This window comes from Hyperolius riggenbachi, chromosome 12, assembly GCF_040937935.1.
Source record: "Hyperolius riggenbachi isolate aHypRig1 chromosome 12, aHypRig1.pri, whole genome shotgun sequence".
NCBI lineage: Eukaryota > Metazoa > Chordata > Amphibia > Anura > Hyperoliidae > Hyperolius > Hyperolius riggenbachi.
In genome coordinates this window covers 14402188-14425573 of record NC_090657.1, presented here as the reverse complement: position 1 = coordinate 14425573, position 23386 = coordinate 14402188, and the positions used below count along the sequence as shown (strand labels likewise).

Sequence of the window (23386 nt, the reverse complement as noted above, 5' to 3'; positions counted from 1 at the left end):
AGAGACCATCTTGTAGAGCGTCAATTCTCAGAGACCCTCTTGCAGATCACTAAATCCCAGAGACCCTCTTGAAGAGTGCTAAATACCAGAGACTCTCGGAGCACGCCAAATCCAAGTGGAGCAAAGCACTATATATTAAGAGATGCTCCTGCCTCATGTACTTATGCATTTCCGCACATTAAAATAAAACCAGTTAGGTGGGTGTGTTTAGGGTGTTGAAAACAACTGTGTAAGAAATGGCTGCTCAGGCAAGTAATTTCCCCTTGCTGTATTCACATCACAATTTGAGAAATGTTGAGACAATGATGAATGGAGCCATACTTTAGCTTTTGTTTTTTCGGTTTTATTTTTTTTTTGTAATTTTTTTTGTTTGTTTTTTTCTCAAGTTTTTGTTCTTTTTACAGGCAATTTTATAACCTTGTTCTCAGTCAGAGGGCGACATGCCACGCATTGCCGTCCCGCTGACTGAGAAAAGGTTGGCGATTTCCCCCAACAACGGGAGAGAGCAGAAATAAAACGTAACTTTACACAAATAAAAAGACAGAACAAGGAAAGGGAAGAAAAATCCCGTTGTGGAAGAAATGCAATGCCGGGAAAACATCTGGAATTGGAGCCGGACAGGCTAATAAAAATGACCGGAGCCCAAGGGGTCTTCTGGAGCTCCACATCCCCTCAACCCCTTCCACACACAACCGGTAAACACAATGGCAGCTGTAAGGAAGGGTTGAGAGGGACTCGTCCGGAAATAAAAATCTACCCAATCCCCCACCCCAATCCACCCCCCTGCTCGCCCCCTCCCTTTGTCATCAACCCCCTCCCATCTCCAGCTCTCTGCAGGAACTCCCCACCATGACGGGGTGAAGAGCAGGCAATTCCGGGGCAGTGAGGCTGACACAGCTGAGGGTTCAGGAGGACGTACTCGTCTCTTTCTGTGATGGTTGGATGGGGTTTCGTTGCACCCCCTTCTGGCTTTCCATGTCCCTAAAATGCTTGTCAACCTGAGAAAAGATACATAGGTTTAGTGAAGAAGAAATCTCAGCAGCTGGACTTAAAAACAGATGTACCCCGCCCACCCTCCCCCCCCATCCCCCAGTAGTGCCTTTCCTGCCAGAGCTAGGTGCTGGGGAGGGACCATCAGTGGTGCTGCAGGTGGAAACTTGCTTGGAATTGGTGGGAAATTAACAGTTGTGGGTGGGGCTACATGTGTAAAAGCATTTGTTCAAACGCGTAGGTTTTCTAGGTTTCGCGTAGGCCCAGTTTTTGTTTTTTTTTATACCAAACACCAGTAGTCTCTTCCACTTTCCAGTCACAAGCAACACAACAAGCATGTCATATTGAAGTTCCCCAAACTATTTTAGTCAAGGGCTGGGTCAACATACTTTAGACTACTGGGGGCCGGAGTACACATAAAATGATGTAGAAAAACATTACATTGAACCTAGGTAGTGCAAACAGCGCCTGAAACACCATCCCCCACACGCAAAGCAATCAAGTGTTCAAAATACATACTGTATTTTCAAAAGTCCCCCCAAAACAACTCCCTTCCCCCAGTAATTGCAAGGACTGCAAATTATCCACCCCTACACACACGTGAGCACACAAACTGCTTTTATATTACCTCTAACCACACCACCACCACAATGTTTTTGCGCACCAGCCAGTGAAGCATACACCGGTGACAACCTGCCATACAATTGGACAGCAATGTCACTTGATGCGGAATTGGATTGGAAGCCAGCAAATTACTTCTTGCTGGCTTCCATGTGGAAACGTGGTGCCAGAACTGCTGCCGCATCTATAATACATTTTGTGTGGGAGGGGGCCGTTGAAAAACCCACAGGGGGGCGCATTCGGCCCGCGGGCCTTAGTTTGATGACCACTGTCATATTGTTCTGAAACATCACATTAAAGGTCTAACTAGTGAAGTCATAAGCAGTAAAGGTATTACTACAATTGCAAACATGTCTAGCACAAAAAAACAAAAAACAAAAATAAGTGTAGAATTTGGATGGCCCACAAGAGGGCAATGCTATTTGTAGGTATAGCGGTGCCCAGTGTATAATTTAGATGCAGCAGGTTGTAGTGGCACCTTACTTCATATAGCAGCAAAGATAGCAGTAGCATTGCATAGAGAACTCCCAATACTGGAAGATGGGGCCAAAGCAACTGAGAAACTGGTGCATAGAGTTAAGCAGGGAGGGTAATAGGGCATGCAGGGGTTCAGCAAAGTCCACACCGACTAACTGTAGTGTTAGGTGTGTGTGTGTGTGTGTGTGTGTGTGTGTGTGTGTGTGTGGTGTGTGTGGTGTGTGTGGTGTGTGTGGTGTGTGTGGTGTGTGTGGTGTGTGTGGTGTGTGTGGTGTGTGTGGTGTGTGTGGTGTGTGTGGTGTGTGTGGTGTGTGTGGTGTGTGTGGTGTGTGTGTGGTGTGTGATGTGTGTGTGGTGTGTGATGTGTGTGTGATGTGTGTGTGATGTGTGTGAGGTGTGTGTGTGGTGTGTGTGGTGTGGTGTGTGGTGTGTGGTGTGTGATGTGTGTGTGGTGTGTGTCTGTTGTGTGTGTTGTGTGTGTTGTGTGTGTGGTGTGTGTGGTGTGTGTGGTGTGTGTGGTGTGTGTGTGGTGTGTGTGTGGTGTGTGTGTGGTGTGTGTGTGGTGTGTGTGTGGTGTGTGTGTGGTGTGTGTGTGGTGTGTGTGTGGTGTGTGTGTGGTGTGTGTGTGTGTTGTGTGTGTGGGGTGTGTGTGGGGTGTGTGTGGGGTGTGTGTGTGTGTGTGTGTGTGGTGTGTGTGGTGTGTGTGGTGTGTGTGGTGTGTGTGGTGTGTGTGGTGTGTGTGGTGTGTGTGGTGTGTGTGGTGTGTGTGGTGTGTGATGTGTGTGATGTGTGTGTGATGTGTGTGATGTGTGTGATGTGTGTGATGTGTGTGTGGTGTGTGATGTGTGTGTGATGTGTGTGTGATGTGTGTGAGGTGTGTGTGTGGTGTGTGTGGTGTGGTGTGGTGTGTGATGTGTGTGTGTGTGTGTGTGTGTGTGTGTGTGTGTGTGTGTGTGTGTGTGTGTGTGTGTGTGGTGTGTGTCTGTGGTGTGTGTGTGTTGTGTGTGGGTGTGTGTGTGTGTGTGTGTGTGTGTGTGTGTGTGTGTGTGTATGTGTGTGTATGTGTGTGGTGTGTGTGTGTGTGTGTGTGTGTGTGTGTGGTGTGTGTGGTGTGTGGTGTGTGTGGGTGTGTGTGTATGTGTGTGTATGTGTATGTGTGTGGGTGTGGGTGTGTGTATGTGTGTGGGTGTGGGTGTGTGTATGTGTGTGTATGTAGTGTGTGTATGTGTGTGTATGTAGTGTGTGTATGTAGTGTGTGTATGTAGTGTGTGTATGTAGTGTGTGTATGTAGTGTGTGTATGTAGTGTGTGTATGTAGTGTGTGTATGTGTGTGTATTGTGTGTGTATGTGTGTGTATGTGTGTGTATTGTGTGTGTAGTGTGTGTGTAGTGTGTGTGTAGTGTGTGTGTGTGTGTGTGTGTGTGTGTGTGTGTGTGTGTGTGTGTGTGTGTGTGTGTGTGTGTGTGTGTGTGTGTGTGTGTGTGTGTGTGTGTGTGTACAGTGTGTGTGTACAGTGTGTGTGTACAGTGTGTGTGTACAGTGTGTGTGTACAGTGTGTGTGTACAGTGTGTGTGTACGTGTGTGTACGTGTGTGTACGTGTGTGTACGTGTGTGCGCACGTGTGTGTACGTGTGTGCGCGTGTGTGTGCGCGTGTGTGCGTGTGCGTGTGTGTACACGTGGTGCTAACCAGATTTAGAAACGATGCATAGTTGTATTACAACTGATTGATCATGTCGGGAGGCGGAGTCTCGAGGATCCACCAACCGGAGGCCTACAAGGCATAACATCAGGATGGAGGGGGTTAAGGGAAACAGAATATGGCAACACAGAGTCTTCCAGAACAGACAATGGTAACTACTAAAGAGATCGCTTGCCTAGGATTTATTTGCACCTTTCAAATTGCCCTTCAGTAAATGTTTCTCTAAAGGTGGCCACACACCATACAACTTTTTTAAATATCTGTTCAATTTAAGAATTGCAATCATGTTTTCTGACTGAGTGTATCATTTCAAAAATATGACCAATGTACCACACCTATGTTCAATTTTTCCCCAATTATGATAAAAATGATTGGGAACTCTGAGAAAATTGTTAGGGTGTGTATATTAATAAATTGACAATTCAACATGCACCATACAATCTTTAGTAGAAATTGAAGAGAAATATCTGTCATTCCAGATCGATTTAAATTAAAAAAAAAGCTTTCGATTGAGAGATACGATCGTTTTTATCGAATTGCTGTAAAATCGGATCATTTTCATTGTATCGTGTGTGGCCAACTTAAAGCCAGTGGTTACCAATTTAAAAATAAAAAAAGTCAGATACTCACCTAAGGAGAGGGAAGGCTCGGTCCTAATGAGCCTTCCGTCTCCTCTCCGGGTTCCCTCGGTGCTGCGCTGGCTCCCCCGTTCGCGTCCGCCGCCGCAGGGACTTCGGAGGTCTTCGGGAGCACTCGGGCCGCTCCATACTACGCACGCGCAAGTGCGTCAGAGGGCACTCGCACATGCATAGTATGGAGTGGCCCGTCTTCGGGAGCCCGAGTGCTCCCAAAGGCTTCCGAAAGCTCCCTTCGGCTGCGGAAGTGACAGTATTTGACCGAACTGGTCGAATACTGCTACGGGGGATCCTGAGCGGGACCGGGCACTGGGAGAAGAGAGGGAAGGCTCATTAGGACCGAGCCTTCCCTCTCCTTAGGTGAGTATCTGACTTTTTTATTTTTAAGTTGGTAAACATTCACCTTAAGTCCCACTGGCTGTAAGACCACCCCACGCACAGTCACAGCTTAGAGGCAGGATCAGGCAGCGTACACATACTTACTATTTTACGAACGTGGCTTAGTGCACTGCCCTCCTTTCCTTTGCAGTTTTCCACCTGATATGGTGGGGAGATAACTACTTCATCCATTACTACAATATTTTTTTCTTGCCATTTACAGTCTTTTATCCTGTGAGGAGAACAGAGACACAAGACTTATTATATTGTCAGAAATCAGTAATTATAGTTAGGCTGCCTACACACATTCAATTTAGATTGGCCAATCGCTGACCAGTTTTAACCACCCCCATGCAGTATGAGGGGCAACAGATTAGGCAGGTAAGCTGTCATGCTACAGGGAAGTGGTAAAGCACCCTTAAGGCAGCCATACACTGGTCGATTGCCACCAGATCGACCAGCAGATAGATCCCTCTGTGATCGAATCTGATCAAAGTGGGATCTATTGGCTGCCTACACTGCAAACAGATTTTGAAATGATTTCACTATGAAATCGATTCACAATCTTGTCTATCGGCTGGAAATTGAGTAAGTGACCTTTAGTCACTATCAGTGATATGTACAGTGATTTATGAATAAAAGGATAAGAAAAAAATGCTTTTAAATAATTCTTTAATATTGGCGTTCCCTCTTTACAGGTTTATGCAAATTTACCATAAAATCAGAGATTGTCAGATACTAATTATAGCTGGTATTATTATATGATGCCCTCTGTATGCAGCTGCAATTTGAGCCAATCAAAAAACTCAGCAGAAAGTGGATTTGGTTGACTTAAAGGACCTCTGTTGCGAAAATGTTTAAATTTAAAATACATGTTGACATATACAAATAAGTAGTACGTTTGTTCCAGAGTAAAATGAGCCATAAATGACGTTTCTCCTATGTTGCTGTCACTTACAGTAGGTAGCAGAAATCTGACATTACCCACAGATTTTGGCTAGCCCAGGTTCGTGGGGGGGGGGGGGGATTCTCAGGGTTTTCTTTATTTTTTAAAGCACTTAGTGAATGGCAGTTTAGTGAATGGCAGTTGCTCCGTCCAACTACCAACAATATCTACGGTGTGCAGGGAGGCTGGCCAGCATCTTTGTATTAATACTTTTCAGGGAATGTCTTTATAAAAAAAATACAGGTCATGCTGAGAATTCCCCATGAAGAGATGGACTAACCCAAAATCTGTCAGTAAAGTCAGATTTCTGCTACCTACTGTAAGTGACAGCAACATAGGAGAAAAGTAATTTATGGCTCATTTTACTCTGGAAGAAACAGGCTTCTTATTTGTATGTGTTTTGAATTTTAAGATTTTCGCGATACTTCCTTTTTGATTTTTAAACTACACACACTTTCAATTAAATCTGCATGCTAGCTGGAATTCTATCATTAACCATCTCTAACAAAATCAAGTACAAGAAAAAGGCATGATAAAGTTCAAGTCCAAACAAAATCAAAACTGAATATTTAACCATTTCTGCCACTTGGACATGATCCTCACGTCCAGACGGCTGCTCTGCTGCGGTGCAGCGCTTCGGCACGATCGCAACCCCGTGCTGTCCCCGGTAGCCCTGGGCTCAGTGAACGGGAACATGGTTCCCGATCACCGATCCGTGTCCCCAGCAGAAAAACCGAAGCGCTCTTACTAGAGGCTTCAGTCTTTCTGCAAAAAAAAAAAAAAAAGTTTCCCCGTCCTCCTTGTGCTTCCGGTGATCGAGAAGCACAAGGAGAAAAAAAATAAACTCAAGGTGGCCATCTTGTGGCCAAATAGTAAAATAACATCTTCATATTTTTTACATTACAATTTACACATATAATAACATTAAAAATTAACTTTATTTCCCACACCAAAATATTACCCAAATAACATTTTTAATGGGAAAAAATTTATTTACGATAAAAAAAAAAGTTACCTAAGGGTCTGAACTTTTTAAATATGCATTTAAAGGAGGTATACTACAAACATTTTTTAAATTATAAGCCTGTAAATAATGATGGACGCAAAACAGAAAAAATGCACCTTTGTTTCCAAATAAAATATTGGCGCCATACATTGTGATAGGGACATAATTTAAAGGGATACTGTAGGGGGTCGGGGGAAAATGAGCTGAACTTACCCGGGGCTTCTAATGGTCCCCGCAGACATCCTGTGTTGGCGCAGCCACTCCCCAATGCTCTGTCCCGCCTCCAGTTCACTTCTGGAATTTCTGACTTTAAAGTCAGAAAACCACTGCGCCTGCGTTGCCGTGTCCTCGCTCCCGCTGATGTCACCAGGAGTGTACTGCGCAGACACAGACCATACTGGGCCTGAGCAATACACTCCTGGTGACATCAGCGGGATCGAGGACATGGCAACGCAGGCGCTGTGGTTTTCTGACTTTAAAGTCAGAAATTCCAGAAGTGAACCGCAGGCGTGGCTGGAGCATCGGTGAGTGGCTGCGCGGGCACAGGATGTCTGCGGAGGACCATTAGAAGCCCCGGGTAAGTTCAACTCATTTTCCCCCGACCCCCCTACAGTATCCCTTTAAATGGTGTCATAACAGACAAACGGGCAAATAAAATACATAGGTTTTAATTAAGGTAGCGTGGATTTTAAAGCTATAATGGCCGAAAACTGAGAAATAATGAATTTTTTTCAATTCTTATTAATCCTGTTAAAATGCATTTATAAAAAAATAATTCTTAGCAAAATGTACCACCCAAAGAAAGCCTAATTAGTGGCGGAAAAAACAAGATATAGATCAATAAATTGTGATAAGTAGTGATAAAGTTATTAGCGAATGAATGGGAGGTGAAAATTGTTCTGATGCATAAGCAATACTAGTTACCTGGCTATCCTACGGATTCTCTGCCTTTTAAAACCTCCATGGCATTATGGTTATTTCCAGATTTTTTTTTCCAAAAGCGGTGACATTTTTTCACAAGCTTTCAGACCTTAAAAATCATGCTGCTAGATAGATCTGCGGCAGCCCTGCACATTGCACACCTCCCTTGGATCATGATTACTGCTCTGAGCTGTGGATTTCTGTCCCGAGCCTGACTCGGGGTTACCGCTAAGGTGGTTAAGTCCCATCTACGTCATCTACTTTCTTTGTCAGGTTCGATTCATTGATTCGAAAACAATGGCAAACTGAATCGAATCCTAATCGGACATGTTGGATTGAATAGAACGAAAAATTGTATGGTGTAGATGGGGCTAAATACTTTTAACTATAGACCCTGAACAAGCATGCAGCAGATTAGATGTTTCTGACTATCAGATCTGACAAGAATAGCTGCATGCTTGTGTCTGGTCTTAATTAGACACTCCTGCAACTAAATAGACCAGCAGGTCTGCCAGGCAACTGGTTTAATAAAAAAAAATTATATATAGCATCGTCCATATTCTCACTTCAGTTGTCCTTTAAAGGGACTCTGAGCAGCGGCTAAAAAAAAAAAAAAAAAAAAAAAAAAAAAAGCTTCCCCAGCCCCGCCCCCCCGTAGCATGTGACGTCCCTCAATGACCTCTGGGTCTCCTTCATGGTCCCGCTGGCAGCTCTGTACATGTGCAGTCCCTCCAAGCACCCTGCGCATCATCGCAGCAGTAGCCATAAGGGTCCTGCGCATGCGTCAGTTCAGTCTTTCGAGTACTGTGCATGCACAGGACCCTTATGGCGACAAGCGCCAAAGTCGCCAGCGGGACACCAGAGGACCTCGCGGGCTACAGGGGGCTGGAGGAAGCCCAAGGTAAGCTCAGGTTTGCTGTTTTTTACCGCTGCTCAGGGTCTATTATTTGGAGGCTGTCAGATTTCCTTTACCAGCTGCCTGGCGTCCTGCTAATCTTTCTGGCATCAGTAGTGTAATTCACACACCTGAAACAAGCATGTTGGCAGCCTCCATATTCGTCTCACTTCAGGTGTGATTTCAGCCTGGTTCACACTTGCATTGAAGTGGCAAACACATCTGACCACCGGTTGATGGGATCAGTTTTCACTGCTTTGCCTCTCCCTTTCTCCATATTCCAACAGTGTATTTTTCTATTTAGAACGGTCCGTTTCTTTACTAGTGTGAATAAACATTCTGTTTTCTCATTGCCTCCCAATGCAGCACTAAAGCTTCCGCTCCGCTGGGCTCAGTGGTCCAGAAAAACTGGTGCTGCAGAAAACTTTCGGTCCCTTCAGATCGTACGGAACAGATCCATAGGTTAACATTGGATCCATTCGCATTAGTTCCCTTCCGATCCAGGAACAGACTTTTTTTTACTCTAATGTGAACCGGGCCTTAAAGTGGATCCGAGATAAACTTTTACTCATTGCATAATTGTGTTCCTTTCATATAGTTTATAGGGCATTCCTCAAGCCAAATACTTTTTTTTGTTTTAATCTTCTAATTGCCTATAAACTAAACAAGCCTCGCCCACAGCTCCTTTTGTACCTTGGCACTGTAGCAAGGGCTTATGGGAGCTCAGTCTGGGCAGGAGGAGGTTACTAGACATTGATTTCAGAGGCAGAGGGGAGGAGGAGAGGGGACTGAATTTACACACAGGCAAGCTGATAGCATCTCCAGCCCTCAGCCTGTGACAATGTGACAAACAGAACATGGCTGCCCTCATTGTATCCCAGGAAGAAATAATCATAAACTGTTGAAGCTGTTTGCAGCTAGATTTGCTGAGTAAACTATCTAAACTTTAGATAAGATATATAGACAAGTTACTTGTTATAGTTAGTTTTTCATCTCGGATCCGCTTTAAAGAGGATCTGTAACATCAAAAGATCCCCTGGGGGGTACTCACCTCGGGTGTGGGAAGCCTCCGGATCCTAATGAGGCTTCCCACGCCGTCCTCCGTCTCTCGCTGCAGCCCTCCGAGAATAATGACGTCAATATTTACCTTCCTGGCTCCTGCGCAGGCGCTTTGACGGCTGTTGGCTCCAAACTACACGGAAATACCCGATCGCCGTCGGGTCTGCTCTACTGAGCAGGCGCAAGTTTCCGGCGCATGCGCAGTAGAGCGGACCCGACTGAGATTGCGTATTTCAGTGTAGTTCGGAGCGGAAAGCAGCCACAGCGCCCCCGCTGGAGCCAGCAAAGGTAAATATTGAACTGACAGTCGGCTGTCGCCGGCTGTTCGGAGGGCTGCAGCGAGACCCCCGTGGGACAGAGGACGGCGTGGGAAGCCTCATTAGGATCCGGAGGCTTCCCCCACCCGAGGTGAGTACCCCCCCCGGGGATCTTTTTGACGTTACAGAGTCTCTTTAACCACTTCACCACTGAGGGGTTTTACCCCCTGAGCACCAGAGCAATTTTCACCTTTCAGCGCTCCTTCCATTCATTCGTCTATAACTTTATCATTACTTATCGCAATGAAATGAACTATATCTTGTTTTTTCCACCACCAATTAGGCTTTCTTTAGGTGGGACATTATGCCAAGAATTATTTTTTCTAAATGTGTTTTAATGGGAAAATTTAAAAAATTATTTTTTTCCCCACATTTTTCCTGTTTTCGGCCATTATAGTTTTTAAATAATGCATGCTACTGTAATTAAAACACATGAAATTTATTTGCCCTTTTGTCCCGGTTATAAAACCATTTAAATTATGTCCCTATCACAATGTTTGGCGCCAATATTTTATTTGGAAATAAAGGTGCATTTTTTTCAGTTTTGCGTCCATCCCTAATTACAAGCCCATAGTTTATAAAGTAACAGTGTTATACCCTCTTGACAAATATTTAAAAAGTTCAGTCCCTAAGGTAACTATTTATGTATTTTTTTTAATTGTAAATTTTTTAATTTTTTTTAATTACAAAAAAAAAAAAAAATGGGGAGTGTGGGAGGTAATGAGTTAATTTTTTGTGTAAAAGTCATTTTTTTGTATGTGAAAAATGTGTAGGGTGTAGTTTACTATTTGGCCACAAGATGGCCACAGTAACTTTTTGTTTTAATGCGACCTCCAAGCGTCCTTCCGGAAGCTTGGAGGAAGTATAAGGAGGCTGGACACGTGAGTTTTTTCTCACAACGACCGCGCTGCCCATAGGAGAGCAGCGGATCATTGTGGGGCTTAGATCAACGAACGGGAATGGATTTTCCCGTTCATTGATCTCCGGGCGAGCGGGCGGCGGCGTGTTTACAAGCGGGAGCGCGGACAGCGTCGGAAACGCGGAAAGTACGGATTTCTCCGTCCCTGGGGGTTAAAGGATGGAAAAAGGGACAGAGAAATCCGTACGGGCGGGGGTAAAGTGGTTAAACATCCCTGGGAGGACAGAGTTACTTGCCAATAGCACTTGAGCAAAGGACAGACTGTAGAGAGCACTCACGTCTTATGTATGGTCTGAAAGAGCTGCTGTCCATCCACAGAGACTCCAGCACTGATCGCATAGGCCTGACTCATTTTTTCTTCTTTTTCCAATCGAGCTCTGCTAGCAAGCTGCCAAAGAAGAAAGGCATAAAATGCATTGATTATTTTATATAAGGCAATTGATAAACCTAAAACTTGCACTGCAACACCATCAAACTACAATGCAAAGGCATTCAACTATCCCCTGCAGGCCAGCATCATAATTGTAAAGCCTGGTTCACCCAAGTATGACGACTGATTTTACCACCATCATGTAGTATGAGAGTCAACGGATACTGAATACTATGAGCAGATTGTGCAGCTAAACACTCACACTACAGCCTAGTTATTTGTGTGCTAGGCACTGTACATACACACGTCTATATCATCATGTCACCTCGGGTATCCTTTACAGTGGACCTGAACTCTTGCACAGGGGATAAGGAAAACAGAAAAATGCACCCAGTATGTATATAGAGAGTTTAGCCCGCCTAATCCCCCCTCATCTGTGTCTAATCACAACTGTAATTTAATCTCAGCTGTGTCAGCTCAGGAATCTCAGCACCCTCAGCAGAGCAGCTAATGTGTAAACACAGGATGTTAGCCCAATGTCTGCTTCCATGAAAGCAGGAAGTAGCCACACAGCAGATGTATTGCAGGATTTGTACCAGCAGTAACAAAAATGTTTTTCTTTAAAAGTAATTACGCTGTTGCGTATCTTAGAGCAGAGAGACAGTGCTGTGTTCAGGTCCATTTTAAAGCGACCGGGGGATGGGAGGACCACACCTGTTTACACATTGGATTGTCCTCAGAGTTGGCCGAAATGGTCCTAGGCCACACACCATTACCTAGCCCAGGGCTGGGCAATTTTTTTCCGCTACGGGCCGCATTTCTCTAGTGGCCCACAAGCCTCTACTCCCTTCCGAGCTGTAAGCGGTGAGTTTATGTATTTATTGTATTTATAAAGCACCAAAATACTACGCAGCGCTGGACATTAACCTCTTGAGGACCATGGTGGTAAATAGTGATGGGCGAACACCTGGATGTTCGGGTTCGGGAAAGTTCGCCGAACATGGCCGAGATGTTCGGCATGTTCGGGCCGAACCCCGAACTTTCCGAACATCCAGCTTTTGGGGGCCATATGGGGTCGCAGGCATAAGGGGGGAGCATGCCCCGATCGCGGGGGGGTCGGAAATTCCCCCCACCCCCTCCGCTAGCGCTCCCCCCTCTGCCCGCTTCCCCATTCAAAAGTTTAAGCAAAGTACCTGTAGTGGATGGCCTGGCAGTGGGCGGCACTGTGGAGTGAGGAGGAGGAGTCCGGAGAGTGACGAGTTGAGGGAGGCCGGGCAGCGGGCGGTTCAGCGGAAGTACCCTTGTGGTACTTCCGCCCTTTCTCTGACCTCACGCCCGCTGCCCGGCCTCCCTCAACTCGTCACTCTCCGGACTCCTCCTCCTCACTCCACAGTGCCGCCCACTGCCAGGCCATCCACTACAGGTACTTTGCTTAAACTTTTGAATGGGGAAGCGGGCAGAGGGGGGAGCGCTAGCGGAGGGGGTGGGGGGAATTTCCGACCCCCCCCCCCCGCGATCGGGGCATGCTCCCCCCTTATGCCTGCGACCCCATAGGGGGGCAGTATTCGGCCGAACAGGGCCCTGTTCGGCCGAACAGGGGCCCTGTTCGGCGGCCATTAGAAGTTCGGGGCGAACCCGAACTTAAAAGGCCGAACACCATCAGGTGTTCGGCCGAACGCGAACATCACCCGAACAGGGTGATGTTCTGCAGAACCCGAACAGTGGCGAACACTGTTCGCCCAACACTAGTGGTAAACCCCCCTAGTGACCAGCCTAATTTTACCTTAATTGGCCACTGCAGCTTTAAGGCCAAGCTGCAGGGCGTATACCTCTGCACACAAGTGACCCCCCTTTCTCCCCACCAACAGAGCTCTCTGTTGGTCAGGTCTGATCGCCCCCCATGTGTTTATTTTTTTTTTGGATAAATATTTGTTTTGTTTTTTTTTGTAATATTTTTTGCTATTTTCTATTTTTTTTTTTTTTTTTTTCTAAATCCCCTCCCTCCCCCCAGCCGGCCAATCACGGCGATCGGCTGTCATAGGCTTCTGCCTATGAGAGCCGATCGCTCTCGTCCCCCAGAGGGACAGCCGTGTCACACGGCTGTCCCCAGTGCAGCGCTGCTGCTGATCGCAGCGATGTACATGTAAATACACGGCGGTTTCGCCATGTAACAGTCTCCTGAGCGGCGATCGCCGCTCGGAGACTGAAGGCGGAGCTCAGCTCCGCCCACCAAGCGGGAGGTGCGCGCGATCCCCCGTAAACTGCTGCCCCAGGACTTTTCCGCCAATTGGCGTTAGCTGGTCCTGGGGCTGCCGCCGCGGCCACGCCCAGTGGCGTGACGCGGGCGGCAAGCGGTTAAAGTGGACCTCCGGCCTAAAAATCTACTCAGCAGCACTGAAAAGGCTTGGTGTTTCTTTATCAGTTTCACAGCATCAGAACTGTTTTTTTTACCAAAGCCTCATTTTTAGCTAAGCTCCACATATCAAAGAGACCTGCCTGGGCGTTTTTTCCCTGATGCTGTGCAAAGCATGATGGTATTTCCTATGTTGTTATTCATGTTGCCTAGCAGCTGGGAGGGGTGATCAGGACACAGGACAGTTGGAACTGTGTCTCATGCTCCCTGTCACCTCCTTTCAACCAAAAAGATGGCTGCCCCCATGTAATCACAAACATTTGCCTGTTCTTATAAAACAGGGTGGGTAAGAGATGATATTACCTATCTATTTTAATTACCATAACTAATGTAGCTTAATGACAGTATGTTTGTTTAGGCTGGAGTTCCTTTTTAAAGAGACACTGAAGCGAAAAAAAAATGATGCCATTATGGTTTGTATGTGTAGTACAACTAAGAAATAAAACATTAAGATCAGATACATCAGTCTAATTGTTTCCAGTACAGGAAGAGATAAGAAACTCCAGTTGTTATCTCTTTGCAAAAAAGCCATAAGCGGAATATAACCCTGCATTTCAACTTTGCTCTAAAACATTATTTACAGCATATTATATGCAAAAAGCATTTTTTTTTTACTAGACCAGCATTGGAAGGGTTAAACACAGAGGTTTTAAGTTCCGTGCAGACGTTCAGATAGTTACATTCTATTTAGTTATATGTATATATTTAGAAATGTTACACACTCTTTGGCTGCCCTCCAACTCCTTCTCAGTGAGAGAGATGAGTCACAATAAACACTTAGATACATTTGTGTAAACAAAAAGTATCTAACTCAGCTTCGGATGCATCTGCAAAGATCTCCAGGGACTTTAAAGCCCTGTGTAACCCTTCCAATGCTGGTCTAGTAAAAAAAAAATGCTGGTTGCATATAAAATACTGTAAATAATGTTTTAGAGCAAAGTTGAAATGCAGGGTTATATTCCGCTTTATGCTCTACGACTTCGACTTTGCTGTTTTCTGACTTTTATTATCTCAACTGTTAACTATTTACTTTTTCTCTGGCAGAGGAGAGTTCATTAGTTCACAGACTGCTCTGAAAGAATCATTTTGAATGCTGAGTGTTGTGTAATGTGCACATATTATAGAATGATGCAATGTTAGAAAAAACACTATATAACTGAAAATAAAAATATGAGAATATTTTCTTTGCTGCTAAACTTCTAGTAATTATTCATAGTACACAACCAATTCACTATATCATATTTTTTTCCGCTTCAGTGTCTCTTTAAGGTTACAGACAATATTTAGGGGTGACATACAGCAATACGACAATACAGGAATACAAGAAAACCCAATCACACAGCACAGTATGAGCATGGAGATTAGGCAACTTGAGTTCACTGAAATGCATAGGTTTACCTCACCCAATCGCATCTTACAGCAGCGATCTCCATGGCCCCCGTGGTGTCATGTGACATGCTGGCAAGTACTCATGGCGGGTCACATGACTTTGCTGTGGCCATGGAGATTGGCTGGAAGCTGTGAATGGGCGAGAAACCTATCATTAGGCACCACTCCGCAGGAAGGGTGGAGAGGAGCTTGGCCCTCTATTCAATACACTAATGTGCCAGATATGGCGCGCAGTTTGTCCAGCCCTGATCTAGCATATGCCTGATTACTTCTAGTACCTGGGGATTGATCAACCAAGACAAGCATGCAAACTAGAGCAAAATGAAGCAGCTCACAGCAACCAATCAGGCTTCGGTTGGAAAAAAGGATTCTGAGTTCAGTAGCTGCTCGATTCCTGCACCAGTTTCCATTGTGCTTTGAGAAGCTGCCCCTTTTCAGAAAGAAAAATGCATATACACAGATAACACATAGAAAAACATGGGCAGCCGCTTACCTTACTAATATTTAGAGATGCTAGAGGCGGAGGAGTCTGTGTGCGTTCAGTGAGCACATCTATCTTCGATACATATTGCAGGTTAAGCAGGAGGATGTCGGCGTGGTTGGATTTTCCACTTGAGGGAGGGCATTCTACACATCAGCAGGTTAAGGAAAGAGATGGACACACACGGCACACCAATAAATAGATCCCCAAACACCAATTACACAGCACGTGGAGCACCTGTGCAGTAGCACAAATTCACTCGTAGACAAACTGTTTTGGGCTACTGGTCAGGTGCAGCCGGCCAGCCGCGGTCGTACACAGAGGGGAGGAATGCGCATCCAACAAGCCCTTGGCGGATATGTATAGAGGAGCCCTGCTCCTGCATCATGACTCTGGACTTAGAGACTGAAGCCTCTTTAAAAATCAGTGTTCTTATTGACAAGGATCTATGCCAGACCTAAAACGCCACTATCCCGCAGCCGAATGAGGGTTTTATCACCCTCAAATCCCCGGGGCAAAAACGGGGGGAGCATTTCCTGGTAGAGGCAGAGCTTTCTGCAGTAACTCTGCCTCTCCTTGCATCAATCCCCGCTGATTGCCGCCTCTCCCCACCCCTCTCAGTCTTCCTTCACTGAGGGGCGGGAGAGAGGCGGACATACGCAGTGGATTGGCACCAATGGAGGCAGAGCTACAGCGCTAAGCTCTGCCTCCCTGGACAGTAAAATCCAATTTTTGCCTTGGGGATTTGAGGGCGATAAAACCGGCCGTGAGATAGCGGCATTTTAGGTCTGGCATAGATCCTTAACATACATAAGAGGTAAAAATTGATTTTTAAAGAGGCTTCAGAGTGTATTTAAGTAGCCATTTTTTTTTCTTAATACACGTTCTCTATGAAACAAACATGCAGCTAATCTTGTCAGAAAGAACTCCATGCTTGTCCAAGGTATATGGCTACAAATACTAAAAGCTCATAACACTCTTAAAGCCAGTGGGTACCGCTATAAAAATAAAAAAGTCAGATACCTAAGGAGAGGGAAGGCTCGGTCCTAATGAGCCTTCCCTCTCCTCTCCCGGTGCTGCGCTGGCTCCCCCATTCGCGTCCGCCGCCGCAGGGACTTCGGAGGTCTTCGGGAGCACTCGAGCTTCCGAAGACGGGCCGCTCCATACTACGTATGCACGAGTGCGTCATAAAGGGCGCTCGCGAATGCGTACTATGGAGCGGCCCCATCCTCGGGAGCCCGAGTGCTCCCGAAAGCTTCCGAAACATCCCTTCGGCTGCGGAAGTGGCAGTATTTGACCGAACTGGTCGAATACTGCCACGGGGGATCCTGCGCGGGACCGGGCACCGGGAGAGGAGGGGGAAGGCTCATTAGGACCGAGCCTTCCCTCTCCTTAGGTGAGTATCTGACTTTTTTTTTGAACGGTAAACATTCACTTTAACTGAATGACCGCATCAGCCGATAATAAAGCATGCCTATGGCAGCCCCCAACCTGTAAGCACCAGACAGTTGGCCAAATTCTTTGAAGACGTGGTGTGTCCCAACCCCACTACACGCACATATGCCAGTCAGTCATCTCCCCAACCCCTCCCCCCACATAGCAACAGTACGCGTTGTCAACTACACAGCTGATATGCGGCCGCACTGGTCAGCCCAGCGATGTCAACTCAAGGGGGATCAGGTCCCACATCTACAAATCAACGATGTATGTACACACCTTAAGGGGTAAAGGATCAGCCAGGCAATGTGTATTGTTTACAATCCTATAGATTGTAAGCCTCCATATCACTCACTACAGGTTCCCTTTTAATACCTTATAGATATACTACCAGTAGTGATAAACAAAATTATTGCTAGGTACAAACTATACAATTTTCTGTTAGATTTACCTGTCAGAGAAGTTCCCACATGTTGTAAATTATCTATCTAACCATCTATCTGCGGAGCAATTAGGCATTGTTCTACTCAGCAGGAGATAACCAGAAGACAATGCACCAGAGATAATGACCAGTCTCTACAGAAACATCTAAAGGTCCGTACACACGCCGGACTGCAGGCAACGACGGGTCCGTCGTCACCTCCCGCTGGGTGGGCGTTCCAGCGACAGTGCGGCGTGTGTACAGTCTGTCTGCAGACTGATACGGCTGTTTCTGAGCGATACGCCGGGCAGATCGCTCAGAAACAGCCGTATCAGTCTGCAGACAGACTGTACACACGCCGCACTGTCGCTGGAACGCCCACCCAGCGGGAGGTGACGACGGACCCGTCGTTGCCTGCAGTCCGGCGTGTACGGACCCTAACCAACATCTAACCAACATCTACACGATACGATTCTTTGTGCGCTTCAATTACGATTCTATTTACGATCCGATTAAATCAGACATGTCCGATCGGGATTAGATTCAAATCGATTTGCCATTGTTTTGCAATGGCAAATCGAATTGAATCCAGATTGGACATGTTGGATTTAATCGGATCGTAAATAGAATCATAATCGATTAGCACAAAGAATCGTATCATGTAGGAAACATCTCACAGAAACATCTCACAGAAACATCTCACAGAAACATCTCACAGAAACATCTCACAGAAACATCTCACAGAAACATCTCACAGAAACATCTCACAGAAACATCTCACAGAAACATCTCACAGAAACATCTCACAGAAACATCTCACAGAAACATCTCACAGAAACATCTCACAGAAACATCTCACAGAAACATCTCACAGAAACATCTCACAGAAACATCTCACAGAAACATCTCACAGAAACATCTCACAGAAACATCTCACAGAAACATCTCACAGAAACATCTCACAGAAACATCTCACAGAAACATCTCACAGAAACATCTCACAGAAACATCTCACAGAAACATCTCACAGAAACATCTCACAGAAACATCTCACAGAAACATCTCACAGAAACATCTCACAGAAACATCTCACAGAAACATCTCACAGAAACATCTCACAGAAACATCTCACAGAAACATCTCACAGAAACATCTCACAGAAACATCTCACAGAAACATCTCACAGAAACATCTCACAGAAACATCTCACAGAAACATCTCACAGAAACATCTCACAGAAACATCTCACAGAAACATCTCACAGAAACATCTCACAGAAACATCTCACAGAAACATCTCACAGAAACATCTCACAGAAACATTGTATGGTGCATACTAGGCATCAATCCATTTGCAAATTTCAGGTCCACCAAAACAAAAACATACTGTGCTACTCAGAATCAACACCTCCCAGTCACACTAGCAGCTGATAAATGTACACAGAAGCAGGTAATTGACTGTCAAATCCTAAATCTAATTTGCCATTGAAAAGAGGTTACTGAATGAACTGAAGTCTACACAACAGTCCATTCCCAAATCTAATCTGCATCTGAAAATGTGTTTCTCAATGAACTGACGTTTACACAACAGTCCTTTCCCAAATCTAATTTGTCCTCAAAATGTGTTTCTGAATGAACTGATGTTTACACAAGTCAGTTCCCAAATGTGATTAAGGCCTGAAAATTTGCATCTGAATGAACTGAAGTTTCACAGATACATGCATAACAAATTAAGGCCATGTACACACTGTCTACTTCTATTACCAGCTGGGGATTGGAGACATCTGGCCTGATCTGCACACAGGTGTGTCAGCGCGTACATTTGAAATCGGCGCCGGTAGACTTGGGCGCAGGATACAGCGGTATATGGCTGATCCTGCTTCTGCACAAGTCCGGGCCGATTTAATTACTATTCCCTCTCCAGGTCTCCATAGATAGTGGGGGAATGAAATAATTCGGCTTCCAGCGATTGCTGGAGGCCGAATTATTATGTTTTTAAGCAACTTCGGCTCTGTCTTCTGAAGGAGCCGACGTTACTCACTGAGCGCTTCAATAGGAATGATTCCTATTGAAGTCTATGGAGGCGCCGGCTGCGCCCAAATCTAGCAGCGCTGAAAAGCACTGCTCCGGTGTCAGCAGTGTGGTGCAGGAGTGATGTCACAGTGAAGGAGTTGTTTGGGCTTGGGGATGGTTAAGCTCAATCTACACGATCCGATTCTTTATACGATTCTATTTACGATCCGATTAAATCCGACATGTCCGATTGGGATTCGATTCAATTCGATATTGCAAAACAATGGCAAATCGAATTGAATTGAATCCTGATCGGACATGTCGGATTTAATCGGATCGTAAAACGAATCATATAAAGAATCATATCACGTAGATTGAGCTTTAGAGTGCTGAATCAACTGAAGTTTACACAGTTTCCAAATGTGGTTTAGCCCTGAAAATGTGTATTTCTCAATGAATTGAAGTTTGCATATGAACACAAGTTTGTTCTCAGTCACCACCATGAGCCCCAGAACTGGAATTTACAAGCAGGTTATGCCCAATAAACCGCAATACAGCCAAACACAGGGATAGAAGGACAGCCCTCCTTCCAATTGTGGGGAGCAGTAGTAAGGACTGGACATTTGCTGCACCACAACTACAGTAGAAGAACACCAAAAGTAGCAAAAAGACACATGCTATGCAATTAACATCTTATAAGTGATCCCATTATTATGACAACTAAAATTCATTAAGAGTAACAAAACCATGATATGACAAAAACTGCCTTCAGGTTTCTTCCATGATTGCACATGCCGAGGATGGACAAGATGTAATAAGGAGGCCTAGAAAAAAATAAAGCAGCCAGCATATAAAGCAGTGTATGGAGACTCTACATATGGACAAGCCATGCAATAGATCCGAAGCATGAAATCATAGCAAAAAGAAAAACACTAGGGATTTGCCAGTAGTGTTAAAGGGAACCTGAGGTGCACGCTATAGAGGCTGCCATGTTGATTTCCTTTTACAAATACAAGTTACCCGGCTGTCTTAATCTTGGGTCTCAACACTTTTAGAACCGGTTTACACTAAGCCACGGCAGCACTTGCATGGCTACAGGGACTCAGGCGCATGCTGCAGAAAACTGTCGCATGCCGTCCAGAATCGTGTGATCCGATGGAAAAGCATTGACGATAGAGGCATAATTTCCCCGCCCAAGTCGAGGAAACACTGCAGATTCCACTCCAGTGGAAATTGGGCCTTAGCCAGACTAAAAAAGCATGCAGATCAGGTGCTCTGACTAAAGTCTGACTAGATTATCCACATGCTTGTTTCAGGCATGTGATTTAGACAGTGCCAGAATAATCAGCTGGACTGCCAGGCAACTGGGATTGTTTAGAGGGAAATCAATATGGCAGCCCCCATTTAACGCAACTTCTGGTTCCTATTAAGGGCCCATTATTAAATCAGGCTCAGGTAAAGGTCAGTTTCAGAAAAAGCATTGAAAACTACAGTGATTAAATATATATATAAATTATACAGCAGTGCAACTAAACCAACAGAAGGAGCCATTCATTCAGACCTAGTAAATGAAACTAAAAGTGCCTTCCTCCCTTGCAAACCTGAACATACAACTTCTTCCAACAACAGCCTTGTAAACAAAAGTATCTATGTAGTTAACCTGCCCATCTAAATGGCAGCAAGCACATATATCATTACCAGTAGACCATGATTTAAGTGCAGCTCAGCTGGGCTACCGTCCATAAATTCACATCAAACCAACAGCAAGGAATTAGGCCCAGTGCACACCAAAAACCTCTAGCAGATCCACAAAACGCTAGAGGTTTTTGAAGCAGATTTTCAGAGGATTCTAGGCATGTTTAGAGAGGTTTTCTTTGAGCATTTTTGTGTAGCAGATTTCATATATTGTTACAGTAAAGCTGTTACTGATCAGCTTCTGTAACAAAAATGCTTGGAAAACACTAGATCAGAGCACTTTTCCACTTTCCTATACTTTAACATTGAGGCAGAAACGCCTCAAATCAAAAAATGCTGCAGCCCCCAAGTTTGAGTTAAACTCAAAAACGGTAGTGCTTGAGCGTTTTGCCGAAATCGCCAGCAAAGTGCTCGCATGTGAACGGGCCTAAGTGACAACAACATAGGAGAAAAGTTATTCATGGCTCATTTTACTCTGGGAGAAATGTACTTATTTGTAGGTGTTTCAAATTTTACGATTTTCGCAACAGTTCCTCTTTAAATATACTCATAACTGGTGGGAGCCCATTTAAATGGAACCTAAACTGAGAAGGATGTGGATTTCGCGTACATTTGAATACGGCGCTGGTAGACTTGGGCGCAGGATCCAGCTGTTAAATGGCTGGTCCTGCTTCTGCACAAGTCCGGGGCGTTTTAATTACTATTCCCCCTCCAGGCCGACATGGATAGTGGGGGAATGAAATAATTCGGCTTCCAGCGATTGCTGGAGGCCGAATTATTGTGTTTTTTAAGCAACTTCGGCTCCGTCTTCTGACGGAGCCGACCTTCCTCACTGAGCGCCGCTATAGACTGATTCCCATTACAGTCTATGGCGGCGCTGGCTGCGCCCAAATCTAGCAGCGCTGAAAAGCACTGCTCCGGTGGATTTCTTTTAAAATAATACCAGTTGCCCAACTCTCCTGCTGATCTTGTGTCTGTTATGCTGGGGATACACAGTACGTTTCTGTACCATGCATCGAGCTGCTGATCCAGCCAGCTGATAATATTCAACTAGTCCGATCATGCTGCTCGACCCTCGCCGGCGGACAATGGCAGGGAATCGAGCAGATGATAAGGAGTGCCGGTGGGGACGGGCGGCAATCGTTCCGCTCGGCCGCGGCGGGAGTCGATCCGGCGGCTAATCAGCCGCCGGATCGACCCATGTACTACCTGCATACTTTTAGCCACAGCCCCTGAACAAGCATGCAGATCAGGTGCTCTGACTGAAGTCACACTGGATTAGCTGCATGCTTGTTTCAGGTGTGTGATTCGGCCACTACTGAAGCCAAAGAGATCAGCAGGACTGCCAGGCAACTGGTATTGTGGAAACATCCATATCCCTCTGAGTTTAGGTTCCCTTTAACTAGCAGCACTCCCATAGAACCACCTTTAAGATGTAACCTAGAAACACCCCTGATGCAGCCAAGCAGCATACCCTCCACCTACCATTCACCCCCCACAGCACCTGGAAGATGCAAGCTGCTGGCACCCCAATATGTAGGCAACCCCCATCACCTGCCCTCCATGCATAATGTGCCAGCTATCCCCCTCCACATGGCAGCACCACTTACAGGCCCAGGCTGGCACATGCAGCCCTCCTCCCCGGGCCCCCAGCCTCTCCCCACCCCACACCTCCCTGGCTGGGCCCCCAACTGGCACATGCAGCCCTCCTCCCCCTGGGCCCCAGCCTGGCACATGCACACCACCTCCTCCCCAGGCCCCCCAGCCTCTCTCCCCCCCCCACCTCCCTGGCTGGGCCCCAGCCTCTCTCCCCTCCACCTCCCTGGCTGGGCCCCAGCCTCTCTCCCCCACCCACCTCACCTCCCTGGCTGGGCCCCCAGCCTGGCACATGCACACCACCTCCTCCCCAGGCCCCCCAGCCTCTCTCCCCCCCACCTCCCTGGCTGGGCCCCAGCCTCTCTCCCCCACCCACCTCACCTCCCTGGCTGGGCCCCCAGCCTGGCACATGCACACCACCTCCTCCCCAGGCCCCCCAGCCTCTCGGGCACACGGAAGGATACTGAGCGCCAGCATCTTGCTCTGGTAGTCGAAGGCCACCACCTCCCCCTGCAGCCTCGCGTTCTCGCACGTCTGGCAGGCGATGTGGGAGCCGACGCTGAAACATTCCCCCGGAGCGGCCATCTTCCAGCCGGGCCCTGCGTGACGTGACGTGCCGCGCGCGACTCCTTCTCCAGCAGCTGCCTGCCCTGAATGAGCGCCGTCCGCGCGGGGCACGCCGGGATATCACCTCGCCTGCGCCCCGCA

At 46.3% G+C, this 23386-nt stretch overlaps 1 protein-coding gene across 1 annotated transcript; it reads right to left on the bottom strand.

The window, feature by feature from the left end:
• Window positions 1-321: 321 nt before the first annotated feature.
• On the bottom strand, window positions 322-23338 carry LSM12 (LSM12 homolog). The gene is made up of 5 exons (XM_068264325.1): window positions 23143-23338; window positions 15530-15663; window positions 11143-11252; window positions 4907-5033; window positions 322-998 (listed from the first exon to the last, which is right to left on the bottom strand). The coding sequence occupies exons 1-5, from the start codon at window positions 23261-23263 to the stop codon at window positions 906-908; spliced, it is 585 nt and encodes a 194-aa protein (XP_068120426.1). The 5' UTR covers window positions 23264-23338; the 3' UTR covers window positions 322-905.
• Between the last annotated feature and the right edge of the window lie 48 nt (window positions 23339-23386).